General features: G+C 39.1%; 1 protein-coding gene across 3 annotated transcripts in view; it reads left to right on the top strand.

Annotated features, from left to right (window-relative positions):
• The window catches only part of LOC126336982 (ATP-binding cassette sub-family A member 7-like), a 585,480-nt gene that overhangs the window by 44,472 nt on the left and 523,150 nt on the right, over positions 1-17,858 (top strand). For all 3 annotated transcript variants that reach the window (XR_007565029.1, XM_050001219.1, XM_050001217.1), the window contains exons 4-5: positions 11,741-11,879; positions 14,630-14,775. Coding sequence is in view for 2 of the 3 variants with exons in the window: in XM_050001219.1 (XP_049857176.1) it covers positions 11,741-11,879; positions 14,630-14,775 (285 nt within the window). In the remaining variant the exon portion in view is untranslated. The remainder of the gene's footprint in view (positions 1-11,740; positions 11,880-14,629; positions 14,776-17,858) is intronic.

The following is a 17,858-nucleotide window of genomic DNA, read 5'->3' as shown; positions in this document are numbered from 1 at the left end:
CTTGAACCTCTTCCCATGTGAAGACTCCTTCAGTGCACCAAACAAATGAAACTCACTAGGCACTAAATCAGCACTGTAAGGGGGATGAGGCAGTACTTCCCAGCACATTTTGTCAGTGTTTCATCGGCTAGTTGAGCAATATGAGGATGTGCGCTGTCTTGCTGGAGAATCACATCTCTCCTCTGAGATCCATGGCGACTCTCTCTCAAGGCTGGCTTCATCTTGCTTAAAAGCAAATCCAAGCAGTGTTGTCTGTTCATTGTATGCTGCAATTACAAAAAACTGGACCTTCTGTGTCCCAAAGCACCATCAACATGACTTTTCCAGCTAATGCTTGTGTTTTGAATTTTTTCTTGACATGTGAGTTGGTGTGCTTCCACTCAATGCTTTGTCTTTTTGATTCTGGCTCAGAATAGTGAACCCAAGTTTCAAAACAAGTTAAAATTTTGTTGAGGAAGTGCTCACCTTCTCTTTTTTAATGTTCCTTTAGCTCTGTGCACACTCTCAACATTGTTTCCTTTTGTAACTGTGTCAATTCCTTTGAGACCCATCTTGCACGTTTTGCGGTACTTCAGCTTGTTACAGATAATGTTATAGACTGTACCAGTACTAACTTGAACTTTTTCAATTATCATTTCCACAGTTACACGGCAGTCAGCACAAATAATGTCATCAATTCGACTTTCAAGTGAGGGAGTTGAAACTGCAACTGGTTGGCTAGAATGTGTTTGTCAGTCATTGAGTTGTGACCATTCTTGAACTGCTTTACCCACTTGTAAAAATTTGCACGATTTATACAACCTTCACCATTAACTCTAGACATATTCACTGGTTTCTCACCTTTAGCAAGTAAAAAATGAATAACAGAAAATTATTCAACTAATATGGACATTTCAAGCCGACTTGCCATCTTGAAATGTATTTTTGAGGTTCTAAACAAAACAATGTTGATACATCAGCTGATCAGGGCTCATCTGATGAAGCCAACTTAAAGCCATAAAAGTACCAAATCTGCCCTCCCAACAATTCTCCCCCCCCCCCCTCCCCAGTTATTTGTTTCTTTAATTGTTGAATGACCCTTGTACACTGTTCACTCCAGAAGACTTCACAAATGGGCTGTTTTAGAACTACTTCCAGACACTGCCAAAGATATTAGGGGAGAAGCATAATCTACAATTTTATTTGCAAGTTACAAAGTACACAGTAAATACAGTTGCAGTGATCAAGTCCAGATGAGAGAGATGCTTTGCATTCATTCAGGATGGGCTCTAACTTTATCATCGTACCCAAAGACAAGGGCAATGCTACTGTTGTGTTGGAAGAAGAGAATTATCTTCAAAAGATACAGTGTCTACTGTCTGATTCATCTTAGCCTGGACTCGGTGCTGACCTAACAAAAGACTAACAATGTCCTGAAGAAAAGTTCTTCCTAGATAATGTGGCCTACTGAAGATCCACAAGGAAAGGGTTTTCTCTTAGCCATTTTGTCAGCTACATTGGTGCTACAACATACCTTGTAGCCACACATGTAATACTTTGTTGAGCCCACTAACAGGTCATTTAGTCCGTCACATTAGAAATTTGGGTGATTTCTTATGTCAGTCGAGGACTGTGTTTTAATGAGTTTGATATTTTTGTAAGTTCTGAATCTGTTTTCGTTTGTGCTCCTCTGTCTGATTTGTTACTTTTAATTGAGATTAGAATTGGTGTTGAGTTAACCAACCTATGTCAGAATGTGTTCACTTCTACTTACTTCATATTCGGTGGCCACTTTTATGAGCAGAGAAATGCAGTTGCGTTAGGAAACCTCTTTCTCACCCACTGTTGCCTATCTGGTTATAGAAAACTTGGCAGAACTGAAACCTGCCCTTCTTCTTCTTCTTCTTCTTCTTCTTCTTCTTATTATTATTATTATCATTTTCCGCAGCTTTTGCACAGCACCTGAATTGAATCCACCTGAGTATTCACTGTACATGAGAGGTGGAAAAGAATGGCTGTCTTCTGTTTGTTGATGTGGACACTAGTAGGTAGGTTGATGGGTATATTGGAACATGCCATTTATACGAAGGTCACACACACACACACACACACACACACACACACACAAAAGTTCTCACAATCTGGTTAAGTGTGAATGTACTTAGTATCTTGTTTCATAAGACCCATGTCATCTCATACTCTGAAAGTTTCAGCTGAGGTAGCCTACCTTGAAGTCACCTTACTCCAAAATGGTTTTAGTGAAAGACATATCAGAATAGCATTGCACTGCAACCAGTGATGAACTGGGTGAGTAAACAAAAAATGAGAGATTGTGTAAGTCTACAGACTGTTTGCCTTACACAGGTCATATACATAAGATTGCCACAAGTTTTGGAAATTAGGAAATTTCAGATGTATCAGGGAAATATCAAAGAAATTTGAAAAAAAAAAAACACTGGGAAAATCTCCTATTTGTCTCAGTAGATGAAGAGGTTCCTTTACTGAGTTGTAGTTCATCATCTCGGGCTGGAGACAACTGAGTACATGCACTGCTTCCCTACTCCCTCATTCTGATTGCTTCTCCTCTTCCTACCACTCCCTCAGCCTGCAGACAGTGCTGCCACCATTTTTTGCCAATATCCTAACAGCTAACAGCAAGAGGCAGGAATGAGTGAGGGGTGGTTTGTTTGGATCTGATTCTCAGAGACAGTTGATGCAGCGACTGGAGACTGCAATCATATATGCATGAGTTGTGTCTGAGTGATTATATGAACGTGTGTGTGCTCTCATTTCCTGATAAAAACTATGGCTGAAAATTTAGTCGTGAGTGAGATTGTCTTTTCTAAGTGCCTGGTTGTGGCTCAGCGGCCGTCTTCACAGTGAGTTGTTACCTATCCTCATTATTATTGATTCTGAGTATTTGCGCAAGTTATCTGTTTCATAGTTTGATCACTGCAGTCTCATCTCATCAACATGGTGTCTTTAACAAATGAATAGCTGACAACATGAGTGGACTTCATCAGGCCAAAACCACAGGCCATTTCTGTGGGTATCTCTAATGGATCAGGCCTGCCAATCTGAAACACATTGTTTCCCACTAATGTGCAGGCTGTGCTTGTCGGATATAGTGTCACTGATCTGTCCACAGGCCAGGTCTGTCTGTGTGTGTGTATGGCATAATGCGGCAGATTTTCATGATTTATCCCTTGCCCAGGACTGCAGTGTTCCTTGGCAGGCCAGAGGCCATGGACAATGGATTTCAGGAATTGCAACTGTCTCACTTCAAGGACATTGTACAGTATGGCGTTTTATAGACATATTAGTTATTCTAGTACATTTTGGCTCTTTGAAAGTAGTTCGTATATTAGAAAGTATGGATGATAAAAAGAAGAAAATTGTGGCAGTCGCTCGCAGTTTGTACGCTATGTACCCATATATTTCTTGAAAGAAAAACCACACAATACCTGTAAAATGAAATGATCGTGTGGCATTGATGGCCAGGAGGCCCCATCAGGGGGAGTTTGGGTGCTGGGTTGCAAGTGTTCATTCAGGTGATGCCACTTTGGGCGATTTGTGTAGGTGATCATGAAATGATAATGACAACCCAACACCCAGCCCACGAGCGGAGAAGATCTCCATCCTGGCTGGGAATCAAACCTGAGCCCGCTGCATCGTAGGCAAACACGTTACCACACAGCTAAGCAGGCAGATACAAAATTCCGCTAAAATAATGATGTCACACAGTGGGTGATAATTGACAATGATGAACATAGGAGAACCAATATTTTATTGGCAGTCACTGTCTTTCAAAAGGCCTAATTTTTCAGAGGTTATTTATTTATTTACATATGAAGTTCCATAGGACCAAATTGAGGAGCAAATCTCAAAGATCATGGAGTGTGTCAGTACATGATATTACAACATAAAAGTAATAACAGATAAAAATAAAATGTTTATGAACCCAAAAAAAACCTCAAACCATACTTTTAAGTAAATGCAATCAATAATACAACAAGAATCGGCTTAATTTTTAAAGGAACTCATCTACAGAATAGAATTACCCATGAGGAAACTCTTCAGTTTGGATTCGAAAGCATTTGGATTACTGCTAAGATTTTTGAATTCTAGTGATAACTTATTCAAAATGGATGCAGCAGTGTACTGCACACCTCTCTGCACAAGAGTTAAGCAAATCTGATCCAAATGCAGTTTTGATTTCTGCCGAGTATTAACTGAGTGAAAGCTGCTTATTCCGGGGAATAAGCCAATATTGTTAACAAGAAATGACAGTAAGGAATATGTATATTGAGAGGCCAATGTCAAAACACCCAGACTCTTGAATAGGGGTCGACGAGATGTTCATGAACTTACACCACTTATTGCCCGAAACACCCATTTCTGAGCCAAAAATATCCTTTTTGAATGGGAATAGTTGCTCCAAAATATAGTACCATATAACTTAAGCAAATGAAAATATGCAAAGTAGACTAATATTTTTACTACAAACTGACTCATGGTTTTAATTTTACACTGTGAATTAGCTATTCTATTTGCATGCCACATGCTCTTTGCCTTCCTAATAACATTTTAAGCACCTTACAGTACTGTTTTTATGGGCTACTGTAGCTTGATTGTGACTACTTCTAACATTTTGATATAATTCCCACTTTGTTCTACATGAAATCCTTATCCCACTAGTCAGCTGCCTTTTACTACTAGAACCCTGTTTAGAACGTTCTGAAATCAGTGAAGGTATTTTAAACCTGTCTTGCAACTCCAAGGAAATGTGTATTTTTGTCACCACATGTGCTTCATTTTACTGAAATAAAATAACATAATTTGTCTCAATGAAACACACATACCATGTAGCCTGCTTCCTCCATCTAAAAACAGTTCATTACAAAGATGCTGATGTTAGTACTTAAGATTTTTGCTAACATATTTAGAAATAAAGAAGTCCCTCAATTTTTTTGTCAACTTAAGTCTTGGGCTCTCAAGATTTGTCAGAGAAAAATGCTAAAACTTTTCTGGCAATCGGGGAAATATCAAGAAGCTTTACTTGGGGAAACTTGTGGCAACCCTGATCAAACAGGATCATTTATATTCTGCAGAAACACTGTGAAGTATGTTTTTTACCAGGATATGAGGTTCTGTGTCCCCAGAGTCTTTCATGATGGCATGTTTCAGTAAAATCTTTTTGATTTATAAGCCACATCATTTAAAACGAAACACTTAAGTTTTCAACAAATGTGTCCACCATTGTCATTTGTAGTTAAATAACTGACTACTGGGGCTAGCACTGTGTGCTGCTTATGTAGAGGGTACTGGTACAAGACACGCTGGATCTTTTGGCTCAAAAATTTCCACATGGGTGGGGGTCATCAAGCTGGTCTGCAATATATAAAAGTACAACATACTACCTGTAAAAAAATGAGTATTATGCAATGGGAGCCCCACTGTCTCCAGCCGTCTTGAGCTTTTGCATAGAACAGTTTGAGGAGCAATATCTGAATCTGTGAAGTTGTGACCATCTTGCTTCTTACATTATGTTGGCGACACCTTGCTAACTTGGTCTCAAGAGAAAAATGCACTGCAATAGTTCATCAGCTACATGATCGGAGTCCACCCCACCATTAAATTTACTGTTGAGAATGAGAGAGAGGGCAAGGCTTCCACACTTGGATGTTTTAGTTGGGCAGAAGGCAGAGGGCTACTTTGATCATTCAGTGTACAGGAAATCTTCATACTAAGCAAGTACTTGAAGTCCACCAGTTTTCACGGTGCTGCATGGAGGAAGCGGTACTGAACATGTTAGTACAATGGGCAAATATTATTTTTGACAAAAACTATCTATAGCTTGAATTTCAGTATTTGAAATGTGTATTCAGAGCAAATGGTTACTGCAAGGGAGTAATTGCTAAAGCTTTCAGGTGCCACCGATGAAAGATGTCTCATGAATCGGCAAAAGAGGCGAGGCTGTCTGTATTCCTTCCACACTTTGGAGCAACAACTAGCAAGATAGGACGTGTCCTGAAGAGACGTGGACTGAGACCAATGTTCAGGTTCACCTCCAAGTCATGGAGATATGTTATGTCCCATTAAAGATAACCAAGGTCTTAAAGAGTTCCTGGGATCTATAGTGTCCTCTGTGAGTGTTGTATCATTTACGTAGGGCAGACTACTGAGCATTTTGTAGAGCACTCTAGAAATATTTAGAAAAGGGAACTTGAGAAGCTGGCCATGGTTGAAAACTCCCTAGAACATGGACGTGAAATAAAATTTGAAAAGGTGAATTAGACACCATGATATTCAGATTCTGTTAAAAAAAAAAACCAGCTGAAATTAGAGTAACCAGCAATAATTTTAACAGAGAGCAGAGGTATACACTTAGTAGGGCATGTATGTGGGCTTCGGGTATTGAGCAGAAGCAAAGATGAAGGGGTGATGCTTCTGGGGAGGCAGGAGTGACAGTTTCAAACATGGTGTTGCCCCCTGCACCACGTAACACTCAGTCCAACACCAGGACGGAGCTGCTAAGAGCTGCCCGACTTGCATTTTGCGCATACATCACTTCAGCTCTTTGGGGAATGTTCCAGATGCTACTGCATCTATGAGAATGTACTGAAAAGTAATCCTTCCGAATTTTATATGTGAAAACTCTTAAAGCTTTTTAAATAAAACAAACGATATTAACTTTCTACATATTTATTCCACATGTGTTCGTATTTGTTTCTCGGTTTCATCATGCTGGCAACAAACACATTTCTGCCAATGAGAGACCAGTTTGTTGATACCATCTCTATAGAATGTTTTACTTTGATGGAGCCACAAACTCACCTCTGCTTGTATCACTTCATTACTATCAAAGTGAAGTCCTTGAAGGTGTTGAAGTTGTGGAAACACGTGAAAATAAGATTAGGCCATATCAGGACTGTTTGAAGGATGATTGAAGACATGAACTAAAGGCATCAGATTGTTGACTATGTCCCAGTGCTCATGCATGGTCCAGCATAGTCATGCTGTAGGAGAGGGTGTTACATGTGTAGGTAAATTCTTCTCATTTGTGCTCTAAGTTGTCTGTGGTCTCACCTTACCTTGCAGCATTTTATGGCGGTAGTGTAGTAGAACCGGCAGAGTAATATGTGAGACATGTAATACCTCTCAACCAGTATAGAGAACAGAATAAAAAAATTTGGAGGCATTACTTTTCAGCACACTCTCGTACATGTGCATAACACCGTGCCGGGCCTCACAGTCAGTGATTTTTTACATCCTAATGGTGGTGGAGGCAGCTATTGAAAGCTCTAGTGTTTCAATCAAAGTGACAAGGCTAGTTTAGTATTGTTAAGGAAGTAGTTGGGATTAAATTAGCTAGATATTATAAATAGAGACAGGTTTTTGCTGAAATTGTACTAGGAATCCTGCTCTTTCCCTGGTCAAACAACTGAGGGATGGAGTGAGTGTTATTTGTTCACCGTTTGGTAATTAATATTCACTATTGATTACTTCTGATGTTGGCATTTTTGATAGCATGATGACACTAGATGTTTATTTTGTGTGAGTTGATATAGTGTACACCTGCCCTTTCTTCCCCCTAAGGTAAGTCTTTCTGCTCCCGGGATTGGAATGACTCCTTACCCTCTCCCTTAAAACCCACATCCTTTCGTCTTTCCCTCTCCTTCCCTCTTTCCTGATGAAGCAACTGTGGGTTGCAAAAGCTTGAATTTTGTCTGTGTGTCTGTTTAGTGTGTCTATCAACATACCAATGCTTTTGTTTGATAAGTTACATTTTATACGCTGGGAGAAACTCGCGCAAGTTTAGTACCAATTGATGCATATAAAAGTGATAGACTTCCTAGTTTTTGGCTCTAATGGTTCCTTCCGTGGAGGAATTGGCAGGTTGTTGTTGTTGTTGTTGTTGTTGTTGTTGCTGTTGCTGTTGTTGTTGTCTTCAGTCCTGAGACTGGTTTGATGCAGCTCTCCATGCTACTTTATCCTGTGCAAGCTTCTTCATCTCCCAGTACCTACTGCAACCTACATCCTTCTGAATCTGCTTATTGTATTCATCTCTTGGTCTCCCTCTACGATTTTTACGCTCCACGCTGCCCTCCAATACTAAATTAGTGATCTCTTGATGCCTCAGAACATGTCCTACCAACCGATCCCTTCTTCTAGTCAAGTTGTGCCACAAACTTCTCTTCTCCCCAATCCTATTCAATGCCTCCTCATTAGTTACGTGATCTACCCATCTAATCTTCAGCATTCTTCTGTAGCACCACATTTCAAAAGCTTCTATTCTCTTCTTGTCCAAACTAGTTATCGTCCATGTTTCACTTCCATACATGGCTACACTCCATACAAATACTTTCAGAAACGACTTCGTGACACTTAAATCTATACTCGATGTTAACAAATTTCTCTTCTTCAGAAAAGCTTTCCTTGCCATTGCCAGTCTACATTTTATATCTTCTCTACTTCGACCATTGGTAGCTTATGGAATGTTAAAATGATGGGCAGTTCACTGAGACACAGGGATGAAAGGGATCCACATATAGGGAGGCCTCGGAGAGGGAAATATCAAGGGAAGGTGTCGGAGATAGTGGGTCAGAGGTATTACATTATAAGCACTGAGTCAGCTTCAGTATACAGGTTATAAGAACAGAGAGAGACATAAAGATTGATTAGGGAGAAGATATATGATTTGTGTGATTAAGAGTTAGGGTAATACAAAAAGGAAAAGTCATAATGATGTATACATAGTGGAAGTACAATGAAGAAAGAATTTGTAATTGAAAGGAGGGGGCATGTTTGTTTACTTGAGGTACCAGTAAGGTGGAATTTGAAACAAAATTGTCCTGATTGCCATAATTATGAAGATCTTTTAGAAGATAATGATTCTTTTCATGATGGAACAGTATTATAGTGCTGTGAAAACAGTATGCTCTGTTGGACAAGTGCCTTTTGACAAAAGGAAATTGTGAAAAATAGTTTAGCAAAAGTCTTTAAGTTATATGCAAGCATGGGCATATTTGGCTATTGTCTGTTTCAGGAAAATCCCATCTGGATGTGTGGGTGCTTCACTATGCAATTGTAGCCTAATGTTAGTTGATGCTAGAACATGTTATGGTCATACCAAAGACTCTTCAGGTCATTTTCAAAATGAATATTTCAGTCAGTAGTGAAGTGTGTGTTATATGGAAACAACGTAATGGATTAAACCCCATAGCCCCAATTTAAAACTTCAGTGTGCCTTCTATCTCTCTCTCTCTCTCTCTCTCTCTCTCTCTCTCTCTCTCTCTCTCTCTCTCTCTCTCTCTCTCTCTCTCTCTCTCTCCCCCCCTCATACTTCCCCCCTCAAAATAAAAAGGTTCAAATTCCAATCTGATACATAACCCCTTTTAAGGCAGTTACATTAGAAAAGTAATGAAACTTAATTTTCCAATGTAGTATTGTTCCACTTCAGGGGACATTGCCATCTTACAGCACTGACCATGTGGGCAAGATGTTTTTGTGTTCATGTGAAGTTGAGAGCTACAGAAGCATTCGCATACTCACTGGTAAGTTCTCCTATGCTGAACAGGTACCAGTAAATGAACAGTATGATGTGCCACCACTGTCACATCCTATCCTGTGTGCTTTTTAACTCTTCACACCATACCACTGTATGACAGTGGCCCAAGCAAATATCATTTCATACAGACTTACTGAATGACTATCCTTAATAGGATAAACCTTGCTGGCACATGTTTAGCATGTGAACTGGTTGTATGGATGTCCATCCTCGACATTGTATTATTGTGAAATAGGGAAGTGTGTGTCATAGTTATAAGAGTTTGGATGCCAGTCATTAAAACAAAGGCGTTTCTCATTGTGGCGAGGTATTGTCACGAACTAGTCTCCACCACTGTCCTCAGAGTGGGAAAATATTTTGTTGACATCCATCTAAGAGGGAAAAATGGTCATTGTAATAAAATTAAAGAAATCGAGAGCTTGCACAGAAAGATTTAAGTGTTCATTTTTAGTGTGTGCTGAGAAAAAGTGTGAAAGTAGCTCAATGTACTGTACTTAAGTATGAATGGCAGAGTAGTAAGGTAGATGTAGAAGCAATCAGAAACTGCTATGAACTTTGCACTGCCAAGATTTAGCACTGTACCTATGTCTATCAAACTCTTCAAGCCTTCCAGGTTAGTGCATCATGGGTAGCCTTATCAGAGGCCCTTTTGCCAGACGCCACTTATAGGGTTATCAGTATCTTGATCTGCATTCAAGCATAATGTGGGGTAGTAGACTCGAGGAAACTGGGGCAGCATATTTGTGGCACAGAGCATGTCCATTTACTTCTGTGCCTGCATCTTGCTACATGAAGTAGCAATATTGTGACTCGTAATAACCTGAGTGTTTGACGTGCTCCATTTAGGGACCATGAACTGCAGGATGTTTAGGACTCAAGGTGGACTGCTGGAACTGGAAGCAGAACCAGATAATATCAAGTGGGATATCACTGTGTTATAAACGGTATGGGTAGGAGGGGGGCAGGAAACTGACGTGGGAACGACAATATATTCTCCCCTCCCTGAAATCAATCTGACTAGTTTGATGCAGCCCACAAAGGCATCCTTGATTGTGCCAACCTCTTTATCTAAGAGCAGCACTTACACCAAATGTACACAATTATTAGTTGGATGTACTAGCATTCCATATAGTGGACTAATGACGTTCTTTGCTGGATTCCTGCAATAAGAAAAGTCCTAGAGCAGTGGTTCCCAACCTGGGAAGGTTAAAATGAAATTTTCGGAGGGGCAAAAACTAAACAGATTCGATCCTGTTTCTGCCACAAAACTAAATAATTTTTCAAAAATCGTTACTATTATCACAATTTTGTAATACTCTAATATTATTTATATAAATTATCAATAACTACTTTTTCTCAGTTAGTAGCAATAATCTGATAGAGGTTACATATTTCTCACATAGCCCACCCATTACACACACCTGTTAGTACCTGCAGTCATCCAGAAATTACTTAGTTACTCTTTTTTGAAATGAATATATGAAATTGACAGCATGAAACATTAGTAATTACATAAGGCTGTACACAGTATTATTATTATTATTATTATTATTATTATTATTATTAGACTGGTTAGACACAAAGCTTTAATAGCCTGAAGTTATCCAATTTGTTCCAGTTTAGAAGTGAGAGGTAAAGTGATTCACAAACAGTAAGTATAGTGCAAAAATCTGAACTTGTTTGATTTTTAAATGAGTTTGCAGAGTGGAGGTCATGCAAGTGGCGAGGAGTTATGCAGGGGAAGTATGTTTTGTACCAAGTGTCTACTCTTGCTTAGCTTTCTCATCTAAGGAGGAGTTAGGGCTGAATGAATGAATGAATGAATGAATGAATGAATGAATGATGAATATCTCTCTCTCTCTCTCTCTCTCTCTCTCTCTCTCTCTCTCTCTCTGTGTGTGTGTGTGTGTGTGTGTGTGTGTGTGTGTGTGTGTCAGTACTTGTTTGTTGTTGTAGCCCAGTATGTTGTTTTTTTCTTCTAATTGGAGGTTGGTAAGGTGTGTCACAGAGAGTGATATAAATTCAAGATTATTGTTTTAAATACAATTTCTAGCAATAAATTTAACTGAAAGTGCTACATAGACAAGCAGTTGGAGCTTGCAGTTGTATACTGTTTAACACTGTGTGTAGTTTGTTTGTTTTTGGACACTCTCTGTAGAAATGTTGATAACAAACTTTGGATTGTTCCAGGTCATTACCAGGAGAAACCTATGCCATCTGCTGGCTATTACCACTTCCTTTATGGTTTTATATGTGCGTTTAATAACACTTGCCATGGATCATTGGGAGACTCGTATGGCAGCTTTCAAAACACAACAAATAAAACACGGTAAAAAGATAAATATAATGTAAATAAGAAATCAAAATGTGAAGGATTAAAGTAAAACTGAAAATTAGGAAATTCTAGTGGATATTCCAAAACATTAGATTTCCTTTTTTGAGAGCTGATGATGAAAAGTATCATGAGGAAAAGAACCTCTGGTGAAAGTACTATAGTTTTGCAGAACATTGAGAGTTCTGCATGAAAAACTGTTTGTTGATATATTGACCAATGTTGATACTAGAGTAAGTGACCTGTGTAGTTATTTTCACTACTGGTATTAAAAATGTTAAGATAACAGGCCTTTCATGTGGTCAGACAACCAAGAGAGCTAAGTAGTATTTCCATAGGAAAATAGAAACAGGAAAATTTAATTTGTAAATAATTTTAAGAAACATAGGAAAATTCAATTGATAAAACTAGTAAATATGAGACAGAAATGCTAGCCATTACTTACATTCGGGAGATGAAATGTTTAGTATTGGTAACACACACTTGTGAAAGTAAAAGCAGTGAAATTACCTCAGCTTTTGCAATTATTACTTCCTTCCTGTGGGAGGATAGAGGTATGGAGAGGGGAAGGTTAAAATAAGGGAAGGCAGTTTACTTGGACTCCAGGATGATAGGAGTCATCTATAGTGAAGATAAGAGTAGACAGTGCTTCTTTTAATTTCCTTGGTCCATATCTCTCTCCTCTCCTCAAGGAAAGAAGTAATAGTTCCAAAAAGTTCACAAAAGAAAGTCATTGAGAAATGAGCCACATTCTTTCAAAATACAAGCTGTCAACCCCAGACATGATGAGCTGAACATAATGGTCATTGTGAGCTCTGCAGTGATCCTCTCATTGTAGTTCTGCGTACAGACAAGGCTAATGCAGTTGTCATTATGAAAAGAGCTGATTGTGACATGAAGATCTGGTTGATGCTGATGGAGGAGATGCATCAAAAACTATCAAGGGATCCAACATCCCGAATAATGAGGAATATGTTGGAGCTTCTCAGGTGGTCTTCACTGGAAATGAATGTTGTTAAAAAGTTCCTGCCTGGGAACCTTAATTGCCTACATTGCATGGCCTTCCAATGATTCACAAGAAGAGCACACGTCTATGTCCTATCGTAACCACCATTGGATCACCAACTTACAGGCTCACAAAACATCTGGCCAGCCTCCTTATTCCACATATTGGTCATCGTGTGCACATCATCAACAATATAACGGGATTTATAAGTTGAGTTAGATGCTTGTCTAGAAGAGGGAGACGTGATGGTCAGCTGTGATGTAGTGTCATTATTCACACATGTTCCCATAGCAGATTCTATAGATTTGCTTTGATGACACTGTTGTGGATTTATGTAACCACACCCTATTTCATCATATTTTTTGAATGGCGGAGACTATTTTGGCAGATGGATGGCGTCACAATAGGAAACCCATTAGCTCCAGTGATAGCTAACCTCCTTATGGAGTATTTTGAGGACATTGTCCTTGACACAGGGACTGCAAAGCCCAGTTGCTTTTATCATTACATCGATGGCATTGTTGTTGCCCACATAGATGTGGAAAGCTAGGAGAATTCTTGGACCACATCAGCAGCACCCATGACAACACGAAGTTTGTCTTGGAGGTAGAGACAGATGGTTCCTTGCCTTTTCTTGATGTGCTCGTCTGCTGTAAAGATACTGGGTGTTTCACCCACACAAACCAGTATCTGCATGCTACCAGCTATTATCACCCTTCACAGAAAAGTTCTGTTTTGAGCACCTTAGTACATCAAGTGAAAGCTATTTCAGATGCTGAATATCTTCTGAAGGAACTGAGCCACTTACAAAAAAACCTTCAAGGAAAACTGCTACTACAAGCCACCTTGCTGAAGAAACATAAATGGATGCCCCTGATGAGGACTTTTCTGTATTCTGCCATAATCAGAATCAAAGCTCTCTTGAGTATAAACAATTTTCCATATATTGTTGAATCTTTCAGTGCTTATCACATAGTTACAAGGGGGCCAGCCCATGACTTATCGTCCTTGGCTATTCTCCACAACCCCTTGAGATTCACCCTCCCAACTAACTTTCTAGAAATTACAAAGCCTACAAAGATGTTATATTTCGATAGTACAAAGAGTTTCAGATGTCGGTGCAAGTCAGACTGTGATAACCTATGTCAGAAATATTTGAAATAAAAAAAAGTTTTACAAAGAATGAATCATTTTGTAATAATAAATATTATTTCTGTAATGGATTTTTAATAATTTGAGTATTGCCAAAAATAAATTGATTTTCATAATTGGCTGAAGTAACAAATATGAGTACATAGGATAATTGATGTGTTCAGTGATAAAGTGAAAAATAAACTGATTTTCAAAATATAATGGAAAAAATATAATATGATAAATGAAATGTTGATTTATAGTTGCCAGATATAACAAATCCAAAAAACTTTCTTTTAGAATGCAAGGTATGCAAATTTAAAAAAAAGACTTTAGAAAATGAGTGGTTTCAAAAGGGTCATGTCACACACCTGTATTGTCATCTACTGCTGAACAGATGTCACAAAATAGTTGACTTGTTTCAGCATAGACAGTGTCTCGATCTCCGATATGTGTGGAATCGTACTCTTTATTAAATACTGTCCTATTCCGCTACATTGCAATACCTTAATGTGAAATGTATGATGTTTAAGTTTGATAATTTTATTTTATCTAATACATATTCTGTGGTGCTTTACTCAAACGATTTCAGTTGTGCTTTTTATTCCAGATTGTCTGCAGTATTAGATGATGTACAGAATGTCTTCAGAAATGAAACTATAACTTATAAACTCCAGTCACTGAAAGGAATTGCTGATGATGTAGAAGACTTAAGTAAATTTTTTAGAAAACTCTCTCGTGGGCAGAAATTGCAGGGTTGGTATTGCATGTAGATTGTGTTTGTCGTTTGGTAAAGCCTCATATGTCTTACCTTCAGGACTTTTTATGTAGTTTCTTTAATTCTCCTTGTATGTCCCACTATCTCTCTACTAATTTTCAGCCTTGTTAACGGTGTTCTGTTCAACTGTCATAATTTTCTTGTGGTTGATGCAGTAGTTGAAACACAGATGTTCTCTGAAACATAGGGTATGTAATCACTAGCGCCAAAGCATTTAAGTTTTTAAGAGAGGAGACAATTATTACAATACTAATGTGAAGAATTTGAATAAAGCTGTGGGAGAATAGCAGGAAGAGCAGGAAGCAAAAAACAAAGGGATACAATTGGAGTAGAAATGCTTGTTTCTGAGAATTTAAATATTTTTCAAAGTGGAATAGTACTGAGGAGGAGGTAGAAAACATACCAGTTGTGTAGACATTCTGGTAATGCATCTAAAAAGTAGATTGACAATGGTAGTATGGTGGCCAGTCAGGTATCAGCATTCATGGCTGAAGCACCAGGAGTCTGGCAGGTAGCATATTTAGCTTCTCTGTTTGTGTTCTTAGTTTAATTTTTAAATTCTTTGCTTTCTTTTTCGAGTTTGCAAAGTTTAATTCTTAAGTTCATTGCTCATTTTTGCCTTTGCGAGGTGTAGTAATATGTTGTAGTAATGGTCATGTGTACATTTGCACAGTGGTTAGTTGTTTATCGAAGCCCAACAACTGTTGACCACAGCTCAGTCAGCTGCCAGCCTCTGTTGGTGAAGCACCAGGGGCCGTGCGAGTCACATATTTAGTCATTTCTGTTAGCATTCATAGTTAAATTCTCAAGTAATAAGAGGATAGAATGGACTCTGTGTGTGTGTGTGTGTGTGTGTGTGTGTGTGTGTGTGTGTGTGTGTGTGTGTGTGTGTGTGTGTGTAGGAGCAGCTAGTCACAGTTCTTGAACAGATGCTGTCATCTGTGCAGGCTGCTGCCTCATGCTATAGTGGCAGTGGTGAAACTGGTGCATCGCATGGGACACCTAGGGTGAGTGACAGCTTCTTATGCTGTCTCATCACTTGAGGCAATGTGTCAGTGTGGAGGCTGCCATACCACATGACCCATTGACGCAGTGGGTCGACAGGTGGTTACTCCTTCAGCACGGTCTGAGCAGGCACAGAAGGGGAGGGGTTCAATATTTATTGGGAGATCCAGTGTGAGGCATGTTATAGGCACCCTTTGGGAAATAACACCCAGGCCGGAAAGAATTCCAGTGTATACTCAGTGTGTCTGTGAGGGGACCTCAGCTGATATCTGGAGAAGGCCTTGCCTGTGGCTATTGAGGGTGAAGGATGCATTGGTCTAAAAGTTGTTGCTCATGTCTGCACCAGTGATGTCTTTCACATGTGTTCTGAGGACATCCTCGGTTCCTATGGGTGCCTAGTGGAACTTTGGTTGGGGACCAAGTGGGAGGACTCAACCAGGCGCTATGTCGATTCTTTGATGGTCGTGCCGATTTATAGCCTTGCATTATAGGGCACAGAGCTATAGGATTCCCCTTGACTAGTCAGGAGTGCCCTACACAAAGGAAGTAGCTACTTGGGCAGTTGAGTACTTGTGGAATGCTCATGGGCCTTTTTGGACTAGGCGGTAGCTTGAGGTTCTTTGATGAATGCTCGCCAGCCGATATACAGGGAGCAAAATTAGATCGCATACGAAGTGGGCATACTTCACTGTCAAGATTTTAACAGTAAATTGTAGAAGTGTTCATAACAAATTTCTCACATGTACTGGCCTCCAGGAAACTTCTCTAACTGAAATTACTCTGGGGGGCCAAGAGCTAGCTGAAACCTGAAGTAGAAAGATCAGAGATATTTAACAGTTCATGGAACATTTTTTGGAGAGGCAGGTTAGATACCATAGGAGGGGTGCGTTCATTGCAGTTGACAAATATATTGTCTCTACTGAGGCCAAATTTGAGTGTATAACAGGTCCAGATGAAATCAAACAATGGAAACTCCATATTGGAATATCAACAATGTAGGAAAAGATAAATTGCTACTTATCGTAAAGATGACATGTTGAGTTACAGACACACACAATTAAGACACTTACACACAAACTTTCAGCCCTAGCATAAACACATACCATTCATTCATACAAGCAAGCACACCTTATCCACATATGACCACCAACCGTCTCCAGCAGCTTGGACTATTACCAAGATCAAGCAGTATTCATTGGAGGTGATTTCAACCTATTGTGTATTAACTGGAATGACTGTGGCTTCACTGCAGGCAGTATGGACAGACAATGTTGTGAAGTACTTCTGAAAACATTTTCCAAAAGCTGCCTTTAACAACTAGTTAGACAACCCAAGCACAATGAAAATATTTTAAACCCTATAGCTACAAAGGGGCTAAACATTATTGACAATGTCTGTATGGAAACGGGGATTACTGATCATGACATCATAGAAATGATTATTACTGAAGTTAATAAATCTCTCTAGGGCAGTACTGTTCATGCTATAAAAAGCAGATAAGCAGTTGTTAGAATCTCTGTTATATAATGAAAGGTCATCATTTAGCTCCAGTATGAAGAACATATAAGGATTATATGCAAAGTTTACCCTGACTGTAAATTGTGCTTTGGAGATGTATGTACCAAATAAGTGGATTAAGGATGGAAAGGATTCCCTGTGATTTAATAATGAAATTTGGAAAGTGCAGAGGAAACAGAATTGTTGCTCTCTCAGTTCAAAAAAGTGTGTGCATGTATTGGCAGGCAAAAGATAGTAGAAATACGTAGGTCTGTAAGAAGAGCAATGTGCGAAGCATGCAACTTCTTCCACAATCATATCTTAATGAAAGATCTTGCTGAGAACCCAAGACAATTCTGGTTGTACGTAAAATCACTAAGCAGATTTAAGGCTTCTATCCAGCCACTCGTTGACTAGTCTCGGATGCCAGTAGAAGACAGCAGAAGGAAAGCTGAAGTTGTAAATTTCATGTTTAAGAAATCATTTACGCAAGAGGATCGTACAAACCTAAAATCACTTGACTGTTGTACAGACTCACGCATGGAAGATCTATAAATTG

The sequence above is a fragment of the Schistocerca gregaria genome, chromosome 2, assembly GCF_023897955.1.
Source record: "Schistocerca gregaria isolate iqSchGreg1 chromosome 2, iqSchGreg1.2, whole genome shotgun sequence".
NCBI lineage: Eukaryota > Metazoa > Arthropoda > Insecta > Orthoptera > Acrididae > Schistocerca > Schistocerca gregaria.
Note: the sequence above shows the minus strand (reverse complement) of the source record. Positions and strands in the feature narration are given on the sequence as shown.